At 41.4% G+C, this 24526-nt stretch overlaps 1 protein-coding gene across 31 annotated transcripts in view; it reads right to left on the bottom strand.

The window, feature by feature from the left end:
- Nucleotides 1-24526, bottom strand: part of CLASP2 (cytoplasmic linker associated protein 2) — a 261567-nt gene that overhangs the window by 5362 nt on the left and 231679 nt on the right. For all 31 annotated transcript variants that reach the window (XM_075921810.2, XM_075921815.2, XM_089776567.1 and 28 more), the window contains 7 exons: nucleotides 20856-20999; nucleotides 14859-14965; nucleotides 13452-13605; nucleotides 11038-11266; nucleotides 7322-7515; nucleotides 4775-4903; nucleotides 1815-2021 (listed from right to left, as the gene is read on the bottom strand). In XM_075921810.2, coding sequence (XP_075777925.1) covers nucleotides 1815-2021; nucleotides 4775-4903; nucleotides 7322-7515; nucleotides 11038-11266; nucleotides 13452-13605; nucleotides 14859-14965; nucleotides 20856-20999 — 1164 coding nt within the window. The remainder of the gene's footprint in view (nucleotides 1-1814; nucleotides 2022-4774; nucleotides 4904-7321; nucleotides 7516-11037; nucleotides 11267-13451; nucleotides 13606-14858; nucleotides 14966-20855; nucleotides 21000-24526) is intronic.

Genomic DNA, 24526 nt, shown 5'->3' with positions numbered 1-24526 from the left:
CAGATCCAGCACCCCAATCCCCTGCCCCAGATCAGTCCCCTCCTGCCCTAGCTCACAAGTCAAATCCCTGCACCCTCTCCTGTACCCCAATTCCCTGCCCTACGTCACAATCCAACCCCCTCCATCTCAGTCCAGTGCTCCAGGTCACAACTGCCTCCTTCACCCAAACTCCCTCTCTTACCCAAGCTCCCCTCTGCATCCAACTTCTATCCCAGACCTCGCACCTCCTCCATTAATATCATGGAAGAATGCAGCCCTTGACCACTTTCCAAATTCTTGAAGTGTCCCCCCCATCAAAAATTATTGCCCACCCCTGACCAAGGGTCTCTGTGCACTTCCATTTGTGGGGTACCAGCAAGCAATGCTCCACCAGGATAATGGTGGCTGAAGAGTTCTTAGCTAAATATGTACTGTTGTGTTGCTCTCCTAAACTGAGCATCAGAATGCAACAGTAAGGTTGTGGAGCAATGTCTTGTGAAAGTGTGCACTGAACTCCAACTTGCTGCTTTATATGTCTTCATGAGGAGCTCCTTACATGAAGGCATATCACAGAAGCTATACTGGTTCTCATGGACAGAGACTTAAAACCAGAGGATACAGATTTTCCAGATAAAATGCTCCATACATCTCCTAATCCAATGTGAGTCTGTTTGCCAATGGGTACTTCCTGACATCTCTTCCCATGCGTTATGCTAAACTATTGGATTTTCTAAGGGGCTTGATCTTTTACAGGTAAAAATAGAGCATCTTCTTTACATTTAGGGTATGGAGAAAATTTTTTCCCAGGTTGGGAATTGGGAAGAACACAGTGGTCTGGTTAAGTAATGAAATCCATTTCTAATCAACAGCACAATTAAAAACTGCAAATAACTAAATTCTGTAACATGACTGCTAGATTATTCAGCACAATTTCACAAAAGAAAAGTCACCTCGTGGACTCTTTTAAAAAAACGAATCCTACCCATTTGTTGTTAAAGTACTTAATTTTAAGACATGAAGGGAAAGCTTTACTGGACATTTCTGAAACCGCAAACTATTAATAATCTCTAAAGTGGAAATTTAATGTAGTATTCCTCTTTAGGAACACAACGAAATTTTATGCATCTTCTTAAAGTGCGAGGCATTTATTACTTTTAGCTGCATCAGAATGATATAGCAGCAAACAATGAAGATATTTTGGATTTGTCTGAGCACCCCATTGTGTTTTTTTTCCTGAGGGTCTTCTGTGTTTGGGAGCAGGACCTCCAGCCAATTTCTCTAATGTGCGCCTCTTTGCCATGACAATAATATTCTTTGTCAGGCATTGAAACAAATGCAGCAAACCCCAAAGGCTTCTCCCTTTGGTCCACCTTCCTAATAAAAATAGAACTACACTATAAATACCACTGGACCTCTCTCATCTCTGCTGGGTTTGAAGTTTAAGACTCTCTATTTCTCTGTTCTGCCCTATAACTCAATCACCTGCGAGAAACTTCCTGAGAGGCCCACTTCTTGGATGGGCTCACTACACAGCTAGTCCTGGATCCTGTAGTTATGTCTGCCACTCTCAACTTCCCCACCCTTCCTTATCTAGCAGCTCTGCCCAGGAGACTGTCATACACTTTCTGTTGAGTTCCTCCCCAGGTATACCAGTTAGAGCTCTGAAATTTCTTTAATCATTCCTGGGACCATGTGGACTTTATAGACCACAAATAGACAAGGCCATAAATGCAACCATTTACTACCCAAATCCAAGTTTTCCCTGAGAACTGAGTGATAAGAGAGAGACTTACATTTCTAGTTTTAATTTTTTAACATCTGCTATGGTTTCTTACCTGTATTAGACCTGGCACAATCTCTGGTAAAAGCTGAGCAAGGGTTTCTTTAGATACTCGCTCTATCACTTTTGTCTGCATTTTGATTGCAGCCAGATTGATGGGGTAATCTGCAGTTTGGATAATGGGACAAAGTACTTTGATGCACTGATCTGGGCTAATGGAAGTGGCCAACATGGAAGCAGCTTCTTCAGCAGATCTCACCACCTAAAGAAAGGTTAAATAAAACAACAGAGAAAATAGTTTATAAAATCCTTTTACAGTCTAAATTCTGACAGCTCTGTACTTGAACCTTACAGTAGAAATGAATAATATGTATGTATGCTAGTTTTATTTATATTTTAATTATGTATCTGTGGCTGTACAATACTGAAAAGTTATTTGGACAGAAAAAGATTATTATAAACTATTTTTCAAAAATCCCAGATCCTAAATGGAAACCGCTCTTCTGAAAATGTTGGTAATCATAAAAACATAAGAATGGCCGTACTGGGTCAGACCAAAGGTCCATCTAGCCCAGTAGCCTGTCTGCCGACAGTGGCTAGTGCCAGGTGCCCCAGAGGGGGTGGACCGAAGACAACGGTCAAGCGATTTATCTCGTGCCATCCATCTCCAGCCTCTGACAAACAGAGACCAGGGACACCATTTCTATCCCCTGGCTAATAGCCTTTTATGGACCTAACCTCCATGAAATTATCTAGCTTCTCTTTAAACTCTGTTATAGTCCTAGCCTTCACTGCCTCCTCTGGCAAGGAGTTACACAGGTTGACCATGCACTGTGTGAAGACCTTTCTTTTATTAGTTTAAAACCTGCTACCCATTAATTTCATTTGGTGTCCTCTAGTTCTTCTATTATGGGAACTAATAAATAACTTTTCTTTATTCACCCTCTCCACACCACTCATGATTTTAAATACCTCTGTCATATCCCCCCTCAATCTCCTCTTTTCTAAACTGAAAAGTCCCAGTCGCTTTAGCCTCTCTTCATACGGGACCTGTTCCAAACCCCTAATCATTTTAGTTGCCCTTTTCTGAACCCTTTTCAAGGCCAAAATATCTTTTTTGAGGTGAGGAGACCACATCTGTACACAGTATTCAAGATGTGGGCGTACCATAGTATTTATACAGGGGCAGTAAGATATTTTGTGTCTTATTTTCTATCCCTTTCTTAATAATTTGTAACATCCTATTTGCCTTTTTGACTGCCGCTGCACATTGTGGGGAAGTTTTCAGAGTATTATCCACGATAACTCCAAGATCTCTTTCCTAATTTGTCATAGCCAAATTAGCCCCCCATCATACTGTACGTGTAGTTGGGGTTATTTTTTCCAATGTGCATTACTTTACACTTATCCATATTAAATTTCATTTGCTATTTTGTTGCCCAATCACTCAGTTTGGTGAGATCTTTTTGAAGTTCTTCACAGACTGCTTCTGTCTTGACTATCTTAAATAGTTTAGTATCATCCACAAACTTTACCACCTCACTGCTTACCCCTTTCTCCAGATCATTTATGATCATCTAAGCCTAATCTCTGCATTGTGGAAATACAGACATCAACCTTCCCCAAGTCTACACGGCAAGAGGTGCTGAGTCAAGCTTGGAATCTCTTTAGTGACTGCTATTTCACATCCATCCTTGACACACTGTTGACGTTTTTGTTATAAACACACAATTTCTCAACTGTAAATCTCTACTTCTTGTTGATCATAGAGAGATATTTTCCATTCATTAAAGAAAGTTTTAGATAACACATGCAATTTGATTTCTAAAATTAAGTCTAATTTGCATAAAATTAGAAAAAATAGCAAAAATTAACAACAGAATCTTCAAAAGAGGATTTAATAAGGGGAACATAACAGTAATTAGTTGGGAGCTAAACAGTTTGCAGATTAAGAGCATGTGATACAAATGGGGATATTGAATAGGGTTCTGCCTTGAAAAGCACACTTCAGCAACTATGCGCTCTGCTGACTCCAATGCCCACAGCCGGATGTGCTATATACAGAGTGCTTCTTGCTATGTGAAGCTCTACAACGTCCCACTTCACTGGCTGCTTCTGTGAACTCAAATGTGAGGGTTTTCACTTTCCCTGTGTATTTTCAGGAAGTAGAGGTGAATGCACCAAGACACATCCTTGCCACTTCTGGGGATTGTTCATAGTGGGAACATTTGGGAGAGATCTTCTGTTTAAAAGGACATATGTAAAGACCTCCAAGACTACACAGCCAATTTAATATCACAAAGTTGCATGTTACAGCAAGCAATGTATCAAGGAACTGCTGACGTATCTTTATGAGTAATTGAGAGCATTTCTATATATTATTAAAATGGATTGTCAATGGATTACCAGGCTCTGGATTAACCATGTTGCTACAAAACATTTCAAAATTCCTCAATGGACATAGAATTTGATAATTCTTTATTTTGTTTGCAGCAACACCAGGCCACACAAGCAGACTTCTCTGGGGACAATAAGTAGGAATCCACTTTATTTAGGTCTGAAATTGTAGATCCGAGAGCCCACAGAGCATGCCTTTATTAACCAATATTTTCTGAATCCTTCACTATGAAACCAGTAATTTCCCCATTGGCACTTTACTCATTTATCAAGCATACAGCAGGGCCAACAGCCTCACCAGGCCTGTAGGTAAGGCAAAAGGGGAGGAGACGGCTACTCTGTGACCCTGGAAGGGCTGTGGCTTTGGGTGGAAGGGTGGAGCTGAGGCTAAACTACCCTCAGTGGTGTGCTTACCCCAGGAACCCTGCAGCACTCTGGCAGTGATTTAAGGGGCCTGGAACCCCAGGTCCTTTTGTATCACTGGCAGCCTGGGCAACTGCCCCCTTTGTCCTCCCTGCCAGTGGGCCTGCATGCATATTCTTTGAACATAACGTGATTTGTGCTTTGTCATGTTTCATATCTTCAAAATACACAGAACATGTAGAGCCACTTACTAACCTCCTTATGAGGATCCTTATGAGCTTCTAGTGTCTTCATAATTGTGAGCTCTGCATAATTTTTAAATCTTGCTGGTTGGTTCCTTAGAATTTCTCTTAAAACTTTCAATGCCAAAGCTCTGATTGCATGCTAAAGATCAAATATTGTAGATAAACAAGTTATTTATCTTTGTACCAACAATGTGCATTTAATATTAGCTCAGCAATCAGACACAAACTTTTTTGATAGTGGCAATATAATGTAAATTATACAGCTTCCTGCAAATGCATACAGTACAAGGCCATTCATTCAAACTCCAAGCACACTGAACTACTGAAAACATGTTTACAGCATCCCAACCCATATTCTTACCCCTTCTCCATACATATATCTTACATGGTGTTATAAAGCTTTTACTAAGCAATGTATGCAGATGCAATGTATGCATGCAAAGTCATACGCAACATATGCTGATCATGCTGAGAGCCAATAAAACTTTTACACTACACTATTACATATTTTATCTAAACCATTTATTTTACAAAAAACAAAAAAATACATTTTCAAAAGTCTTATTGCTATTTTTTGGTCTCTCTGATTGAGAAGACATGTTTATACTTACAAATCTAACTACTGTATATTAACGTAGTAAGTCTGATTATACATAATTGACAGATGTGTGACAATTATAATTACTACATTTTAGAAAACTCTAAAATTACTTAAAATTGGTTTTCTGTATATAATGTTTTATTTGTTTCAGGGTTTTTACCTTGTAACCTAGCAAGGTTAGCAAAAGCTAAGTTTTGTATCCTCCCAGAAAACTGGGGCAATCTCCTTTCCAAAGGAGGAGAATATAGGGTAGAGGGAAAATGAACATACACACACACACAAATTTATTTTAAGGGCAGGTTTTGCATGGCCCACTTATAAGGAGGAATATTTTGAATGTCACAGTGCTGAGCCAAATACCTCCAAACCTTAAGAAAAAAAAGGGATGAGCAACCACGTTAAAGTTTCCATAATTCCCACCCCAAAGTTCAAACTAACTGTACTTGATATAAATCACATTCATTTTACTCTCATCCACCACACAAGTCATCTGAAGCATTAAGCCAATATTGGAAGCAGGGAAGGAAGAATCAGATAAATACCATTTTTTGATGCAAAATAACAAAAGCATGTGCCCATTTTACATTTTTTTTTTTAAATTGCTATCGAAACAGAAATATTTAGCGTGGAGAAAAAGTCATGTACCTGACACCTATTTAGTCAGTTACCAGATGCTGGACTGTGTGTGCCTACTACACAGGACATTGGACAGAGAGGAGTCAACAAGATTGGATACTGGAGGAACCCAAAAGGAAAAACCCCTGCAAAATGACCACTGTCTCTTTTCACTGTTAGGGCACGAAGAATATTCTAAATGCACTGGCATTTTCTTAGTTCCATTTTCAGATAGGTAGCAGTAAAAAAAGCCTTTTTAATTACAGTTACTTATCTGTCCTCTCCTATAGGTACCATTTAAACCCAATATGAATTTCGTCCACATGAAGGGGGTTACTGAAGGATGGGCCCTAAGATCAAAAGCAATTGTGATGGGCCGTCCTTGGCCCACACTCTGGACAGCGCGGGGAGGTGGGGAGTGAGCGGAGCCGTGGGGGAAAAGCCCCAGTGGCAAGGCACTGGCGCGGCAGGGCCAGAATCTGCCTCCGTGCCTGTGCGGCTGGGGAAACACTGCCCCTGCCCTCAGCGTGCTGCCGAGAAGGGGCAAAGAGTAACTGTCTGGATGCGGCAGGGGAGCACCCCATGTCACCGGGAGGGCGGGGCCCTCCGGACGACGTCATGTCTGGTGGGCCATTTGAAAATGGCTCGCCTTCGGCAGGGAAGGGGGTAGCAGGAGGTGAACGGCGTATCCTGGACTCCAAGCAGCCCAGGAGAGCCCCCGTGGAATGCAACGGGGGTGACGGACAACCCAGAAGTACCCCAGGCACCCACCCTCAGAACTACAGTAGATGCAGGGGCACTAGAGGGCGGGCCCAGGGGGCCCCTAGAGGGGAGGAAGCAGCCCAGGGTGGGGCCTTGGTGGCGCCCGTGGACAGACACGTTTAGGGAGTAACCCCCCGCCTGTCGTGCAGGGGCGATGGCGAGCCCCCGCACTTAGGGCCCCGGGCTGGACCCAGTGGAGAGGGCAGGCCCAGGTCCCCCTCCCCCTCCTCCTCACAACCCCCGCAATCCAGGAGACTAGGCCAACGCGCACCTGCGCCGGCGGGCCAACCCGGCAAGAGCTGACGGGACTAGCCCCACATAGGGGCCAAACCCTGGGCCTAGGGCCCACACACCGAGCCGGGGTATAGACGGCGGGTCTGCTGAATCCCCCCTGCTTGGCGGAGAGGGGGTGATTGCGTCCAACCTACTGGCCCCGGGACCGGGAATCCCGCCCAGGGGCCAGACCGACGGACGAAGGGGTTCGCGGAGCCCCCCTGCCTGGCTGGCAGGGGGTGACTGCACCCCGTTACTCGTCTACGATTTTGATTCACTGTCAACTTTAGGTTAGTCTGAACTTACCTCTTTGTCCCCAAGAGTTTCCAGTAAAAGTAGTAGTATTGTTTTGAAGTGCTCATCCCAAACACCAAAGGACTCTTCAGGAGTCAATTTCATAAGCTCATACAAAGCAGCTTTTCTTTCTTCAACTCTCTCATTATGGTTTGACAATTCCTTCAGTAACTCTGCAACCAGATCAGAATGGTCCATGGGAGGCTCTATCAGAAAGGAACAAATGGACATATTCTTCAAACTGCAGAGATGATGAAAAGCAACTCCTAACACATAATGCAGAGATAGTTTCTAGGCTGGTCGGCTTTAAAATGTTCTATTTTCCTCAGCTCTATCTGCAAGGGCATTTTTACCCCCAAAATAAACAAAAGCAACTTATATATTCAGCATGGCCAGCATTCCTGAACAAGAAATGTCTGGAATGATGGCAAAAACAACTTGCAAATGAACTGACTGCAGCCTGAATCCTCCAATGAGGGAATAAGGTATGTTATCTATGGCCAAGTATATAGTACAGGGGAAGGTCAAATTAAGATACACAACTCCAGTGTGCAAATTCAGTATGAATGCCAAGTGTAGAACTATGCCAACTATACATACAAACCAAAGGGATACAAACAAGTTAGCTGTTATCCATCGAGCAAGATGTTTGAGTCATTGTGGACAGTTCTCTGAAAATATCTGCTCAATGTGCAGTGGCAGTCAAAAAAAGCTAACCGAATGTTAGGAACCATTAGCAAAATGATAAATAAGACAGTAAATATCAAAATGCCACGATATAAATCCATGGAACGCCCACATCTGCAATACTGCATGCAGCACTGGTCGCCTCATCTCCAAAAAGATACCAGAAACTGAGAATATACAGAGAATGGCAATAAAAACAATGAAGGATCTTTTCCATATAAGAAAAGATAACAAAAGACTAGGTCTATTCACCTTAGAAAAGAGACAAATAGTGGGTGGGGAGAAAGAGAGTATGATAGAGCTCTGCAAAATTGTGAACAGTGTGGAGAAAGTGAATAAGAAAGTATTATTTACCCCTTCACATAACAAAAGAATCAGGGGTCACTCAATGAAATTAATAGGCAAAGTTTTAAAGCAAACAAATTGAAGTATTTCTTCACACCATACACAGCCAATGTGTGGAACTTGTTGCTATGGGATGCTGAAGAGACCAAAAGTATAACTGCATTAAAAAAAAGAGATAAGTTCATGGAAAAGAGCTACTAGGCACTGATGGGCCTAACATTGTCAGAGATGCAACCTCATGGTCTGGGTGTCCCTAGCAAAATACTGGTAGTGAACACGAGGCAATGGATCACTTGATTGCCATATTCTGTTAATTCCCTCTGAAGCATCTGGCATTAGCCAGTCTAAAGACAGAATATTGGACTAGATGAACCACTAGTTTGACAGTACAGAAATTGTCATGTTATGCTAAAAAATATCCAGCATATCTGTCTTTTTTTGAAGACTAATATTTGACAGCCTAGAAGGATCAATACAAGTAAAATGAGTAGTTCCATTCAGTTTAATAAAATCACCAGAAACATCAGGCCCCAGTTGGTGAAAGATGCTCACTCTAATATAACAGCACCGTGCTACATAGAGAGAGTTGACAGTTATATTATTGAATAAAGCTACTTTAAGCAAAATGAAAAACCAAAAAGTTATAAAGTTTACTACATTATATTTCTTTTCTTATGTTTACATAGCTATGATATGTAAAGATGTTAACATTTCCTAATACATAGTAAAACATTAACATGGGTTAGGTCCAGTATATGTCTTACCTTTTTATCTTACATGAAATATAATTGAAGACAAACTGACAGTGGCCAATAATACTGACAACTAGCTATATAAACTGTGATGTTTCAAGAAAATAAAACTGAATTTAAGTTAATTTTCAAACTGGAGAGTCTCATAAATCTAACTGTGATAGCAATTACTAAAACGGAATATAAACAAAGTAAAAAGTATATTATTTTCTTTCTCTAATAAGAGCTACTCCTAATGACATAACACAGATTAGACTGCAGCAGAATACTCATTTCAAAATATCCATTTTCTACTGAAGCTGCACACCAATAATCTATTCCCCCCTCCTAGGTCTTCTGCATTGCCATCATATTTCAAAAGGTTTCCTTGAGATTTTCAGTAAGATATATAGTATCTATAATTGGGAGTGTCAAGGGGGTCGGGGTCTTTTGCTGGTATATGCTCTATGTTAAAGAAAAGTGAAAAGTAAAGAATTTGTTAAAAATTTGTGTATTCAACTTAATATGAAATCATTTAATTGTGAACAAAATCACAAAAGAAATATACTTTAATTTGTTTCTGAGCATGGACAGCAGTATACTTACAAACCAGTATACTTATAAATTAAATTCCATTAGAATCAGACTTTAAAATCTTTTATTAGTTTATTTTTTAATGAATAAGAGGTGCTTATCAAAATGAAAGAGTAATTCAAATAATTTATAATTTTATTTAAGTGTCTCAAAGTCTACTTGATAGGACAGTAAAGACTGTTTACCAGCCACAAATAGACTTGTACAGGTACTGTAAGTTTTCTTTTCCTTTACTCAAAGAGGAATCTCTCCCCTGGTCCACCGTTATTACATACCTACCATTTAGTTGTGCATATTCTAATTTGTAATGGAATACCAGAAGTCTCAACTATTCCCGATTTAGTTGTTAAACCACCAATCTCTCCAACCCAAACAACTTAAAACACAAAAATGGCACACTGAAAATCTGCAGATAATGATTTCAATAATGTGGGGCCAGATCCTCAGCTGGTCATTAGTGGTATTGCCTTAATTTAGACCACTTGATAATTGGGAACAAAGTTCCCAATGGAACTACAGCCAGTTCCGTCTGTAGAAAATGTTATTACAAGCTACAGAACTGAGAACGAAAAATGAGGAAGAAAGAATGAAAGAAACAAATGCAAAATTAAAAATTTGGTTATAAACATCGTAAGCTAATACACTGAAAAAAAAGATTAAAATTTAGCTTCAAAAACTTATGAACCAGCAAGCTGAATATCTATGTCCATGTGGTCTGACTGAAGCCGCCTCTGGAGTGAATGCATTTAAAAATGTTTAGGCAACACAAAATACCCCAACCTTGCATTTGAAATAAAAATATTTCACCACGAAAAGTCTGTGCTGTTAATCTTTCATCTGTAGCCAGACCCAGTTTTACACAGTTTCTTTTTCGTTATTAAATTCACAAAGTTTTTTTCCCTTTGACTAACTGAAAAAAATTAAAGCAACATAACTACAAACTATTTTCCTTGTTACCATGCACCAAAATATACTTTTCTACAAACTAAGCCTAAATATACAGCATATAGTAAGTACAGTTAGCAATTCTTTTCTCCCAGTTCCTTATTTTCCTATAACTTTGTAGTTATGAGCAAGAACATTAATACTGGAATATTCCATTACATCGGCATTCTGTCTGATAAATTTTGTAACTTTGCTTGATTTTCCCATTACTCACATAGCATTTGCTATTTAATAAACCTAGCCTGAAAAACATGATTTACTACATCAGCAGTCCCATTCCTACAGATACTTCCTACATATACAGGTAATTTCGCTCAGCATCTGAACTTGTTACACGAAAACCTTAATGATTATATTGTTGTTTGCAACAAATGTAGACAAATCTTACGATTTCCTCTCTAACAAAGAACGCAAACTAGAACTTACCATCAGGAAACTGCTCTGCATCATCATCAAACATTGCTTCCTTCAAAGCAGATTTGTTAAAAGAACTGATACTATCTGAGTAATTGTATGGGTTATAATCTCGTGAACGTGGAGAAGAGTGGGGAGGCATTGTGTTAAGTAACGATGTTTTGTTATCAAGAGCTGTTCGACATGTATCAATCGCACCACCTCCTGCTCTCAGATCTGCTGTTCCAGAGCCACTGCAAATCTGCCAGAAAAAAAGAAAAATGCCATCCCCAAAAACATATTTAATCTCTCTCTTACTTTTTAGTTCACTATTGCTCTTCAGTTAACAGAAGCAATTAATGTTCATGTCTACACAGGTAAGTTAGCGTGCAACAGGCTAGGTGTATACTTACAACACTATAGCTACTGTACACAAATTCACATGTGGAGACTCCTACTGTGCTCTCTTCTGCTTTTGGGTAGTTCAGCTTAGTATACTTTAAAATATATATTTTAAAGTTTAGCAAGTGAAAGCTCAAGACAGCCCTTTCAGCACACCGTAACAGCATCCCCACGTGGGAGTTTTACAGAGCAGGCAATGTGCTGTAAATGTACCCCCAATTTGCTGTATGCTAAGTTCTCATGTAGACAAGTCCAAAGACATGCTACAAAGTTCGCAAGATTCCAAGGTTGCAACAGAATACCAATCAAAATCTTAAACTGACTCATTGTTTCTCAACACTTGGAGTATGTCTAGACTACATGGCTCCATCGACAGAGCCATGTAGATGAGTTTACTAGACATAAGAAAATGAAGCGGTAATTTAAATAATCGCCGCTTAATTTACATAAAAATCGCCGCTGCGCTGTGCCAATCAGCTATTTGGCGGCACAGTACAGTAGTCTGGATGCATCGCAGTCGACAAGGGCTTCCCTTGTCGACTGCAGCGTGTCCGGACTACCGCGCTGTGCCGCCAAATAGCTGATTGGCACAGCGCAGCGGCGATTTTTATGTAAAAATGAAGCGGCGATTATTTAAATCCATCGATGGAGCTATGTAGTCTAGACATACCCTTAGAGTTGTATAAATGAACACCTAGTCTGTGGGAGACTGAATTGCAAGTACTGTGCTGTTTACTAAGTGCCCATCTGACTCCTGCTGCTATGCAGTGAGTACAGTTTAGCGCACAGAAGTAAGGTCAAATGAAACCCTACTGCAGAGCATGCTAGCGTGGGATAGATTTAAATGCCATCTTGCTGTGAACTAAATTTGTTCATTTAGATGAGCCCTCAGAAAGAATAGCTTTCTTATCGAACGGTATGTGTGAACATTGCTTAAAAAGGACTAAAGGTGTTTGAACTGAAAACAAAACAGCAACATTTTCATTGTGGGAGCCTAAAGTTATGTACTTGATTCCATATTTAAATTAGGGATGTTAAAAAGCAGGTAATTGGGTAACCGTGTAACTACTGAAAATTTCAGCAGTTACTTGGTTACACGCATCTGAAACAGGGATGGCAGCCAGCTCTCCAAGAGCCAGTGTGTGCCAGCACACAGTGACTGTCGTCCCACACTGCTGCCTCTGGTTTATCAGAAGCAGCAACGTGAGGCAGCAGCCAGGTCCCCAGGAGCCAGTGTGCATCCGAAGTCGGTTTTTAAGCAGGCTCCTGGTGTGTATCGGCTCCTGCCCCATGCCCAGGAACGGGGCGGGAAGCTGTGTGTAACCATTCACAGTAACCCATAAATCCAGCCTTATCGGTAAACCATGTAAACAAATATAATATTATATCCCTAATCTAAACATCTAAATAATTGGCCTGATTTTCAGCTGTGTTGAGCCTGAATTCCAAAGCCATAGATACCCAAGTCAGAAAATTTTGCCAAAAGCTTTTAGACAATGTAAAACATGTTTGGACTTTGCTCCTTTTGAGGGACACACATCAAAGTGTCTAGAATTCTTTTTACTCTAGAGTTTTGCTCTCTGAAAGAGATTTAATAAAGTACATATTTCATTCATATTATTCAGGGAAGATATCACAGTGTCTCCTTCCAGTACAATAGCAAAAATATAAAGCACAGAATCCAGATATGCTGATAAAACCAAATCTATAGTCCAACATTCTTTAAATTGCTGGCGTTCTACATAGATTTCATTAGCAGCATTGCTTCTTGTAATTAGAATTTGACATCTATAACAGACAGATGTTTTACTTCAGGAGTAAATTTTTCAAAAACACTTAAATGATGTAAGAAGCCTCAGTCCCATTTTCAAAAGTTGGATAAGCACAGATAGGCATTTAAGATCTTGAGTTTTGAGGATCCTAAAGGCCTATGGCACTTTTGAACCTAAGTGCTTTGAAAATTTTACCTTTGATATACAAATCCATTTAAAGAGATAATTCAACTGTATTTTGTTAACTGTTTGCATTGTCATTCAAACACTCACTGAATCACCATCGTCTTTTTTGGAATCCCGTTTCACTGGCTCATTCATATCTTCCTGACTACGGAAACTGTAATTCTGAATGGCTTCAGTGACTCCACGAAGAGAACTATAAATGTCCTCAGAATTCATGTTTTCGGTATCATAATCAAATGCACTGTAGATAAGGGAAAACATGGAAAAAGGGGATAGAAAATAAATTGAACATTTTTATTATTTTACTGAAGAATTGGGCCACATGAGTAGAACCACATTCCTTGTGGGTGCTGTAATGGTTGCCTGTCAATGCCACCCTCCTTTGTTAAGGGGACCACCAATGAGAGATATATGGGACTTCTTCAAGTGGTGTAACTGGATGGCCAACAACAGGGCTGCTTACTTCGCAAGATTAGCAGTAGAAAATGGAACAAAAGCCTGCTTCCTCCTGCTGAAAGTGTTAATACCCTGAGTTTCTGCATAGTATCTCTATCTTACTACATATTTTAGACATGGGCTTCTGCCTCACTGTCTGTCCACGAGTCTTTGTTCAAAAATTCCTCTTAAATGATAAGAGCTAAGATCACTAAATTCAGTACGCATCTTCCTCTTATTGTAACTTAAAGAAAGGTAAGTGTTGGTCAGGAAAATAGGATGGGTATGGAACTCGATTGTTTCTCATAAAATGGAAACAGAGGGATCTGACAGGAGGAAGAGTTACACTGCAGAATGACCACAGGGATTACAGCAAGGGGCCAGAGTTGGGGCCCAGGACTACTATATAATCCAATTGGGCCTGCAAGGGGCAGAGGTGGAGAAAAGGACAGCTATCTACTACATATATCTTCAGAGAGTTTGTACGCCTATGTGTCTGTCTATCCCACAGCCAGGGGACATGCACTCCTCCCCGGCTGTGCCTGCTGCAACTGCACTTCTCACCTGGCCCTAAAGTGCTGTAGTGAGAGGGGGTTGGGGTTGTCCTCTCTTCCCAGGGCAGCCTGCATACTGAACCTCTCCCTCCCCAGTCCCACTACAGCATAATGATTTAAATTAAGAAAAACAAAACTTATTTGAGTTAAGGACCCAAGCAATACCGAGTAAATCTTCTAGTTAAATATAAAAAAAAATGACTATAATGAACTTGACTACAATTTTAGCATTTAGAACTTCAAAATACTAAATCCATCAATCATCAAGAACATGATCTATGAAATCCACTAGACTGGTAGAAATGACAGTTAAGCTGTAGAGCATTTAATTGGTTACTTCCCTTTACTCACTGAAATTTTTAAGTTGTCTGGTGATTGGTCCTACTTAATTTTTAATAAGTTACTATAAGTACCCAGTGGTTGATTTAAATTGAATGAAATTCTTTCTTTGCTTTTTGATGGGTTGGAATACAAGACAGGACATTATATAGTAGCCTTATATTACCTTGGTGATAAAGTGTTCTGTGATGTATTGGTTGGGGAAGTGAGAGGACTGGACCAACTGGCTGGTGAACGTGGCGTAGGTCTTGTTAAAGGACTTCCCATTGACCCCTGTGAGAAAATGGTATCCTATTAAAAATATTTCTTTTAAAAACTAAATATAATATACATTTAATACCATACATTTTCTGAAATCATCTAACTAGATATAAGTATTTCAGTAACTAAAAAAAGTAGGCATGAGATACGTTATTGTTTGCACAGTCCTGCATGGATACAAAATTGGTATCCGCATCTGCAAAATGATCTGCAAATATCCGCATCCATGGAGATACTCATGAATATCCACAAATTTGCAGCACTCTAGATACAAAATTTATATCCACAGCCACAGCCACAAAAATGAGCCACGGATATCTGCTTTCACATTTGCGGGTGCAGATATCCAGAGATTTGCAGGGCTCTGTTTGTGCAAGTTAAGAGTGCCAAGAGCTAACATTTAAAAGTAATAATGTTGAGAATTCTCAATTTTTTGACATTATATATATTTTCTCTCTCCCTCTCTCGTTTTTAAAATAAGAACATTGTTTTGTGAATTAAGGCACACTCCTTTTTAGAAGCCCCTTGCAAATAAATCAAATCAAACTAAAAGCCTCTAAACAATAATTAGCTATCTTCCCTTAACAGTTGTTCTTTGAGATGTGTTGCCTATGTTCATTCCAAGAAGGTATATATGTGCAGTATCCATGGACGGTTTTTCTCGCAGTGGGTTGGCTGTGGAGATCCCTGGAGTTGTACTTCCATGGTGGTGTACAGAGGTCCCTGCTGACCCATGCCCTCTTCAGTTCCTTTTTTTGCTAGAAGACTCAGATACTATGTCTAGACTGCAAGCCTCTTTTGAAAGAGGCTTTTTCGAAAGATAGTTTTGAAAAAGCCTCTTTCAAAAAAGAGTGTCTAGACTACAACCAGGCAGTCTGGATGCTCTCTTTCGAAAAAGCAGTTTACATTACATAGCACCTTTTTTCAAAAGAGCACTTTCCAAAAAAGGCATTCTTCCTCGTAAAACAGTTTTCTGCGGTTGAAAAAACTGTCACGTACTTTCGATTTATTTTTGAAAGAACGCGGCAGCAGTCTAGACGCAGGGGATGTTTTTTCGAAAAAAGGCCACTTTAAAAAAAACAAAAAAAAAAAAACCCTGTAGTCTAGACACACCCAGAAAGGAGCAGGTGGGTGGGTTTTGGAACAGACTGAGCAACATATCTAGAAGAACAACAATTACGAGAAGGCAGATAGCCATTTTTTTCTTCTTCAATGACACTTGCTTATGTCATTTCCAAGTACGTGATTCCCAAGAATCTGCTAGGAGGAGAGGTCAGAGCTCAGTGGGCCACAGACGGCAGCACTGCTCTGCCAAATGCGGCACTGTCTCTGACTGCTCAATAATGGCGCAGTAGGATATAAAGGTGTAGATTGACAACCATGTTGCTGCCCTGAGCATGTGGTGAATAAAGACTTGCACCAGAATGCTGCCACGGATGCTTAGCTCTTGTGGAGTAGCACCAACAGCATGAGAGCAGGTATCTTCGTCAGGTCATGACATGCCCGGATACAGGTCATGATCCATAGAGATTCTTTGGGATTACACTGGAAGCCCCTTCATTTGCTCTGCAATTGCAGTGAGGAATTGTACTGATTTAAATCAAATGAATTGAAGTTGTTTGGGAAAAAGCTAATGCTCGCCTAACATCCAGTTAGATGGAACATTTGTTCCCGACTGCTAGCATGCAGCTTAGGAAACAACATTGGAAGAAACACATCATGGTCCAGCTAGAATTGTGAAACTATCTTTGGGAGAAAAGCTAGGTGTGGCTATAAATGCACATTGTCCAGATAGAAGACAGTAGATGCTCAGTAGTTAAGGCCTTAAGTTATAGCCACAAAGAATGCTACTTTCCAGGAAAGGTAGAGAAGAGAACATGTTGCTAGGTGCTTAAAGAAAGGATACCTCAGTCTTGAGAGCATGAGGTTGAGGACCCATGTGGGGGATTGGCTGTCTTAAATGACTAGATAGACTGTATTGTCAAGTAAGGAAGCAGCCAGCCATGGGGTTAGAAAAACCAGGCTGGCTGAACTGGGATGGAAAACTGAGGTAGCAGCTACGTGGTACACTTTTATTGGTGAAACTCACAAGCTCTGCTGAGTCAGATGTATTAAATAGTCCAGGACAAAGGGAACTGATGACTGTAAAGGTGAGTGTCCTTCTGTAATGTCCAAAGAGAGACTCTTTTCTATTTAGCCAAATAAGTGGGTCTAATGGATGGTTTGCTACTGCTAATCCATCTCCCTAACAGGATCGGAGCATGTGAGCGCCAAGGGATATAGCCATGGAGTTTCCCAGTTATGAGATGGAGAGCTTCTAGATTGGGATGCTGAAGATACTTATGGTCCTGTGTAATCAAGTACAGGAGACAGGGCAGGGTTACGGGTAGGTCGGTCCCCACCAAATTCATGGCCCTGAAAAAGGCATCACAGACCATGAAATCTGGTCTTCCCTCATGAAACTCGTCTTGTGTGTGCTTTTACCCTATCCTATACAGATTTCATGGGGAAGACCAGTATTTCTCAAATTGGGGGCCTGACTCAAAAGAGAGTTGCAGGGGGTGGGGAGATCACAAGGTTATTTTAGGTAGGTCATGGTGCGGTCAACCTTTCAGAACTGGGTGGCCAGAGAGCAGCGGCTGTTGCCCAGGCATCCAGCTCTGAAGGTGGCACCCCAAGAGCAGCAGTGTAAAACGGTGGCAATATCAGGCATCCTTACTTCTGCTCTGCTGCCCTCACAGCTGGGCGACCCAAGAGTGGTGGCTGCTGACAGTGGTGGCCCAGCTTGACAGACAGAGCAACTCAAAAGTAAGGGTGTCAATACCGTACCATGCCATTATTACTACTGCTGTTGGTGGCTCTGTCACCAGCCACCATTTTCGAAGCTGGCCAGCTCTGAAGGCAGTGCTGCCACCAGCAGCAGCACAGAAGTAAGGGTAGCAGTACTGCAATCTCCCCTCCTCACCCATAATTACCTTGTAACCACACACCTTCCACATCTCCTTTTTGGATCAGGACCACCTCAATTATAATACTGTGAAATTTCAGATTTAAATAGCTGAAATTATGAAATTTATTATTTTTAAAACCTTATGACTGTGAAATTGACCAAACTGGACCATGAATTTGGTAGTACTCTAGTTATGGGCATCTCCACTGACATGTCTAGGAGCATGATGAACCTGTGTTGATGTGTCCATGCTGCTGGTGCAATTAAGATAATTGATGCTCCCTTTCTTCTGAACTTTAGCAAGATATTCTGTACAATCAGAAAGAGTAGAAATGCAGACAGCAGGTGATCCTTCGAATAGAGGGAAAAAAGCATCCATGAGTGACGTGCTGCAAACATTCTACCTGGAACTAGATACCTTGAGTCTTCCTCGATGAGCCCACCCACCTTATTGCTTACTCCTCCATGACTAGAAACAGCAAGCGTTTGGGCCTGGAAAAGGGTACTCCTGCACATACTGCTTGTGGGTTGAGCCACGACAGGAGAGACTTGATAACTGGAGGAGGAAGTGTGACTATCTTGTTTAGGTGATCTCGGTTTGGCCTATATACTGAGGCTGGAATGCAATTTCATACACTGAATCACGTACATATAAGCGGACATATGACTGAGCAGCTCCAGGCAATTTCACAATGGGGTATTATTGTAAGACCTCCCTAATGGCACCTATATTCAGAAAACGCAATTATGGAAGAATTGTTTTGACTGGACCTGAGTCAAGGAGAGCTCCAATGACTTTGCCACATTCAGTATCAGTCCTAGCTGTTGAAAGTCAACCTTATTGGGTTCATGTGCTCCTCCGACCTGAGCTGTGGTGCAGCCTTGTTTAGCTAGTCATATAGGTACAGGAATACTTGTACTGTTGCCTCCTCAGGAAGGCAACTACAACAGACATACATTTGATGAACACTCAAGGAGCTGCCAACAGCCTGCAAGGGGGAACCATGAACTGATAATAGGTGTTGTTGATCACAAAGTAGAGGAACTGCTTATGGGATAGAACCATTGACACATGAAAGTACATGGCCCTTAAGTTGAGTACTCTGGATCCAGAGAGGGGAATAATGAAAATCAGAGAGCCCATGAGCAACTTCAGCTTTTTCATAAATCTACTGCTGGTCTAGAATAGGCCTAACTCTATCCTTGGCCTTTGGGATTAGGAAATATCAGGAATAAAGTGTCTAGCCCTTGAACTCGAGGCATCTCTCTACAGCTCCAACTTCTAGGAACATTTCCGCCTTCTGTATGACAAGTTGCTCACAAGAAGGATCCTTGAAGAGGGAAGAGAAATGGGGATAGATGAGATGGAAGAGAATTGGAGAGAATATCCCTATTCCAGTGTTCCAAAGTGATCTGGGTCCAGGCATGGCAAAAAATACGACAGACAGTTCATAAAATGGAGGCAAGGATCCAGGATTTTGTGTGGTGCAACACTCTTGGGTACACCTTGAAAAGTTTTGTTTGGGGCTGGAAGACTGCCTGCAGAGCCCTGGCTCTGGTTAGAAGAAGGCTAAAGTAGCCTCCTCCTTCTGCCCTCTTCCTGTTGTAATTGTGTCTAGGATGAGTAGGGCAGAAGTGTGTGGAAGGCTGAGATCTGAAATGCTTCCTTTGTGGGGCTGATGTATGGAGTCCCAGAGATTTTAATGTCTTTTGTGAGTCTTTGAGACTATGGACCTTAGAGTCCATTTGCTTCAAAAACAGCCCTGATCCATCAAAAGAAAGTCCTAAATTGTTTGTTTGCAGTCACAAGCTCCTTCACATTATCATCATGGTTGACAATGTGTGGGTGCTGAAACTGCTATGTCAAATGTGGCTTGCAAGGAGGTCTTTGCTATAACCTTATCCTCTTCAAAGATGGCCACAAATTCTGACTGATTCAGCTGGCAGCAACTCTTTAAACTTAGTTTTCCAAGACCTAAAATTGTAAAGGCTGAGGCCCACCTACTGGTTGGCAAGCCAATGCTTGAACCCTTGGTAGAGCAGACCTTCTTTGCTTTCTTAGATTTTGGCGTTGGTCCCTGATGCCCTTGTCTTTCCTTCTCATTTGCAGCTGCCACAACAAGCATGACCAGTGGAGGGTGAGTGAACAGGTACACACACTCTTTTGAGAGTACAAAGAACTTATTTTCCAACCCTTTCACTCTGTGTGTGGAGGAAGAGGCATGAGTCTGCCATAGGATCCTGATGTTGCTTTGGATGGTCTTAATCAAGAATAAGGCTACCCTTAATAGTTGAGTGTCAGAATATCCACCATAGAGGAGACTGGCTCAGACACCTCTGTTGCCTGGAGACCCAAAGGTCTGTGCCACACTCGTAAGCAGTTTCTGGTGGGCTCTGCTATCTATTGGTGGCAATGTGACACACAAGCTCACTACTGCCGCATCTGAACAGGATGAGGATGATGCTCTCGCAGCACCAGGTCCTCTTAATCCTCCAATTCACAGGGGCACTCCTGCCATGATGCCTTTTGTGTGATATCAGGGACAGTACCAGTTCTGTTCTTAGTGCCAGCTTCCGTATTAGCTCCTGTAATAGCATCAGTACTGTCCGTGGTGCCAGTCTGAGAGCCCCATGGTGGTTACCAGGCTAGAGAGGACATTGGGGACCCCCTCTTTCTGAGACAACCGACAGAGACCTGGTGCTGGGCTTCTAGAGTTGGTGATACACTGATGGGGCGCAGAAGGGCCACTGCATTGGCACCTGCCATTGCAGGGGTCAGGGCATCCTGGGGAACTGCTATCCATCCTACAGTCTCAAACGGTGTCTTCCAATGAATGTATACATGACACACACATACCTACTTGGAATCAACATGAGCAAGCACCCCAGATTAAGATAAGGTTGAAAGTATGTATCAGTAACTTCAGAGTTAAAAAAAAAAAGCGTACATACCTGGCCACCATTGCCCGTATTCCGGAGATGATTGTGGAGAAGCTTTGTTGCTCCATCCTGAAATGTTTTTGGTAAAGCACCCAGTAACATTGTAAACTCTGGGGTATTGAGTTCAAATAGTGCAATCAGCACTGACTGTGCAGCCTAGAGCAAAAATATAAATGAAAACTGTATGTAAATTTGTTTTAAAATGTTATATATTGAAATTGATTTATTCTACCAGTCAGGATTTCCAAGAAAATAAGTATTAATTAAAAAAATGGCAGAAGTACAATGCTGATTACTATATAATTTGACTCAAGGTACTGGCAGACATGGTTAAAAAAATATTGGACATTTGCTGGTCTCACACTTATGGCCCTGCTCAGGAATCCTTAGCCTTTTACTTCCTATGATCCACCTAGCACAGGGGTGGGCAATAATTTTTGGCCAGGGGCCACTTCAATAGTTTTTGAAGTGGCCCCGGGCCGCCCCAGAAGGGGCGGGGCCTAAAATGGAAAGGGCAGAGCCAGGATGCTTCCATGCTTCCCACCCACAGACCATGATTGGTCTGGGGTTGGGGAGCCCCTTTGCCCCCCCTTCCCACTAAGCACCCATGCCCCTGGCAGGGCGGGAAGAAATTTCTCATGCTCTCCCACACCCAGGCCAATTAGGGCATGGGGGCAGGAGAAGCGCACGAAGTTTTCTCTGCCCTGCCTGGAGCACGTAGCACTTTGAAGTGCCATGCACTCCTGGGAGGAGACTTCACACGCTTCCCTGACCCCAAGCCCTGATTGGCCTGGGGGCAGGAGGAGTGTACAAAGTTTCCTCTGGCCTACCCTCCACATGCTCCCCCGTTCCCTGGCCAATCAGAGCTTTGGGGCGGGGAAGCGCACGAAGTTTCCTCTACCCCCTGCTAGGAGCACGCAGAACTTTTCTAAGTGCCACGTGCTCCTCGCCGGGCAGAGGTAGGGCGGAGAAAACTTTGTGCTGTCCTCCCACCCCCAGGCCAATCAGGGCTTGACAGCTGGGGAGCAAGTGAAGTCTCCTTCCACCCTGCTAGGAGCACGTGGCACTTCAAAGTGCTATGTGCTCATGGCAGGGCGGAGAAAACTTTGTGCGCTTCCCCCACCCACAGACCATAAGTGCCTGGGGGTGGGGGAGTGGCAGGGCCTCCATGGGTTAGATCAACCCGCTTGGCGGGCCGAATCCAGCCCGTGGAGGCCCTTTTGCCCACCCCTGACCTAGCAACAAGTCATTCTGATATGTTTTGCCAGAGTGCTTTGTGCTAGCAACATAGATTAGTAAAACAACAAAGAAAACAGCATTAACGACTTAAGTGATTTTGGCGTGAAAATAGAATAATTTCCAAAACAACAGATGACCCATATTTAGCAGAATATGCCAGAAATGATGGGAGTAGGCTTGCTATACTTGCCTCTTTGCCAGAAACTTTCTGGTGATCTGTTAAACTTGTGGGTCACAATCCACCTATCAACTGAGAACCTTTACTTTAAAATTTAGCAAATAGATGTGTTAATCTGGAAAATGGTAAACATAGTTCAGTCGATTGATCTTAGGTCTTTCACTTACACTGACTTCCCCAACGTCACAGGGGGAATCATTTAACTTCTTTCTTCTCCAGTTTCCCTTATCTATAAAATATGAACACTAACTTTGTGAAGTAAGTACTACACGAATTATTTTAGCTAAATGCAAAACTTATGAAAATCGAAGTTTGAACGATTAATATTAGAGATTCTGGGTTGCTGCATAATTTCTTATTTTAAGTTTTTCTTTATTAGGCAATGTACAGATCCTCCTCACTGTTGGAGGAGTAAATATCTATTTTTAAACAGGTGCTTTAAAGTTGTTTTTCTTGACTTGGAGCAAAAATACAGATGTTTAATGACTAGAATTTAGAATGACTGTAGAATACAGTGTATCTTTTAGCTAACTTTTTTGAGCTAATTTAGTGTAATCATTTACATGATTTAGTGCTTAAATGACAGGCCAAAAGGCTTGTCAGTGTAACAAAAGGCCAGTCACATTTCAATAAAACACACAATATTGAGTTCCAGACTTATTTAACACTTTCATTCTGGTATAAAGCGGATTCCAGATTAACCAATTATAACATGCATGAGTATCTAAATACCAAGATATTTAAACAAATAGTTTAGAATATTCTTTCATATATTTATTTCTCCCCTTTTCTCTACCAAGTAATATACTGTAATAACGTTAAGTTATCTTTGTTCACTTTTTTCCTCCGCAACTGTTTCTCTCCTTTTACTTATACTGTGTTCTTCACCTCCTCTTCGGTGTTTTTCTCTCTCTACTTTTCTTCTGCTTCTCCCTACAGAATCTTGCTATAGTATTTCTCTGTTCTGACTTCTCATGTTTGAAAATGTCAGACATCTAACTAGCCACAGATAAATGCAAAACACTGTGGCTACGTCTACACTGGCCCCAAATTCTGGAAAAGTCATGCAAAGCAGGTAAGTCAGAATAGGGAAATCCGTGGGGGATTTAAATATCCCCCGCGGATTTAAATAAACATGTCCGCCGCTATTTTTCCGGCTTGGAGAAAAGCCGGAAAAAAGCGTCTAGACTGGCGCGATCCTCCGGAATAAAGCCCTTTTTCAGAGGATCTCTTATTCCTACTTTCAAGGGCCAGTGTAGACGTAGCCTGTGGGTCTTACTGCCCATAGTCAGTGCCCAGATAAGAAACTTGTGGCTCGAGCTTTTTGGAAGGGTAAAATTGAAAGTTGATGATGTTATCCTCTTGGATGGAGTGTCACAATACTAATGATCTTTCAAATCTGCCTCTGTTCAGGTGTTAGTGCTGCTTATGTCATCACAATCATAAACTCCTTGAGCTGAAGGAAGGAAGAGGAGACAGACAGACTGATTCTCTTCCCCCACTTGCCTCCCCAGAAACTTAGTTATTACATGGCTAGGTGGAATTCTGCAGCACTTGGCTCCATCCCAGCTGCCTTTTTTGACTTCTCTTCCACATCACCCAGCTCTAGCGTTAATTTAGAACCTAGTATGGTGTAAAAGTAGTTTAAGTCTTCCTGCCACCATGCACTGCTTTGCATTTAACAACACTGAACTTAATTTGCCATCACATTGTCCATTTATCAAACTTGATTAGGTCAGAGTCTGAAGTTCTTCAACTTTCTCTAGTCTTGAAAAACTGACTGCAAATTTTGCTACATATTTTTTTTTAATACAGTTTTTCTAGACATTACTAAACCTATTAAAACACTGGAGCTAATAGGGAATCTTGAAGCCTACTCTTATTTTTTTACCATGAAGAAAATTAACCATTTATTCCTCTACTCTCACCTCCCCCCTTTTTCTTAGATAATGTTTGTCCATGATGCTCTTTAGCTGCTCACCCCATGACTAGTTAGTCTTTTTGGTAGCCCCTTTTTTCAAGGAACCTTTGGCAAGGCTTTCCACAAACATCTATATAAATAAGAAAGTTGACTGACAATATATTACAATTAAATGCAGGACAAAACCAACATTTATTTTCTTTAAATTGTAGCTTAAGCATTTTTCACATGGCTAATATGTTTCATCCTTAGACACATAGGTTTGGGTTAAGTTTTCAATCCAGTTATGTATTATTAGTGTTCCATAATGACACTAGCTAGGGCTAGTTATACATAAGGATGATA

Source organism: Pelodiscus sinensis, chromosome 2 (assembly GCF_052426305.1).
Source record: "Pelodiscus sinensis isolate ZL-2025 chromosome 2, ASM5242630v1, whole genome shotgun sequence".
In the NCBI taxonomy this organism is placed as follows: Eukaryota; Metazoa; Chordata; order Testudines; family Trionychidae; genus Pelodiscus; species Pelodiscus sinensis.
This window is presented reverse-complemented; position numbering and strand designations above follow the sequence as displayed.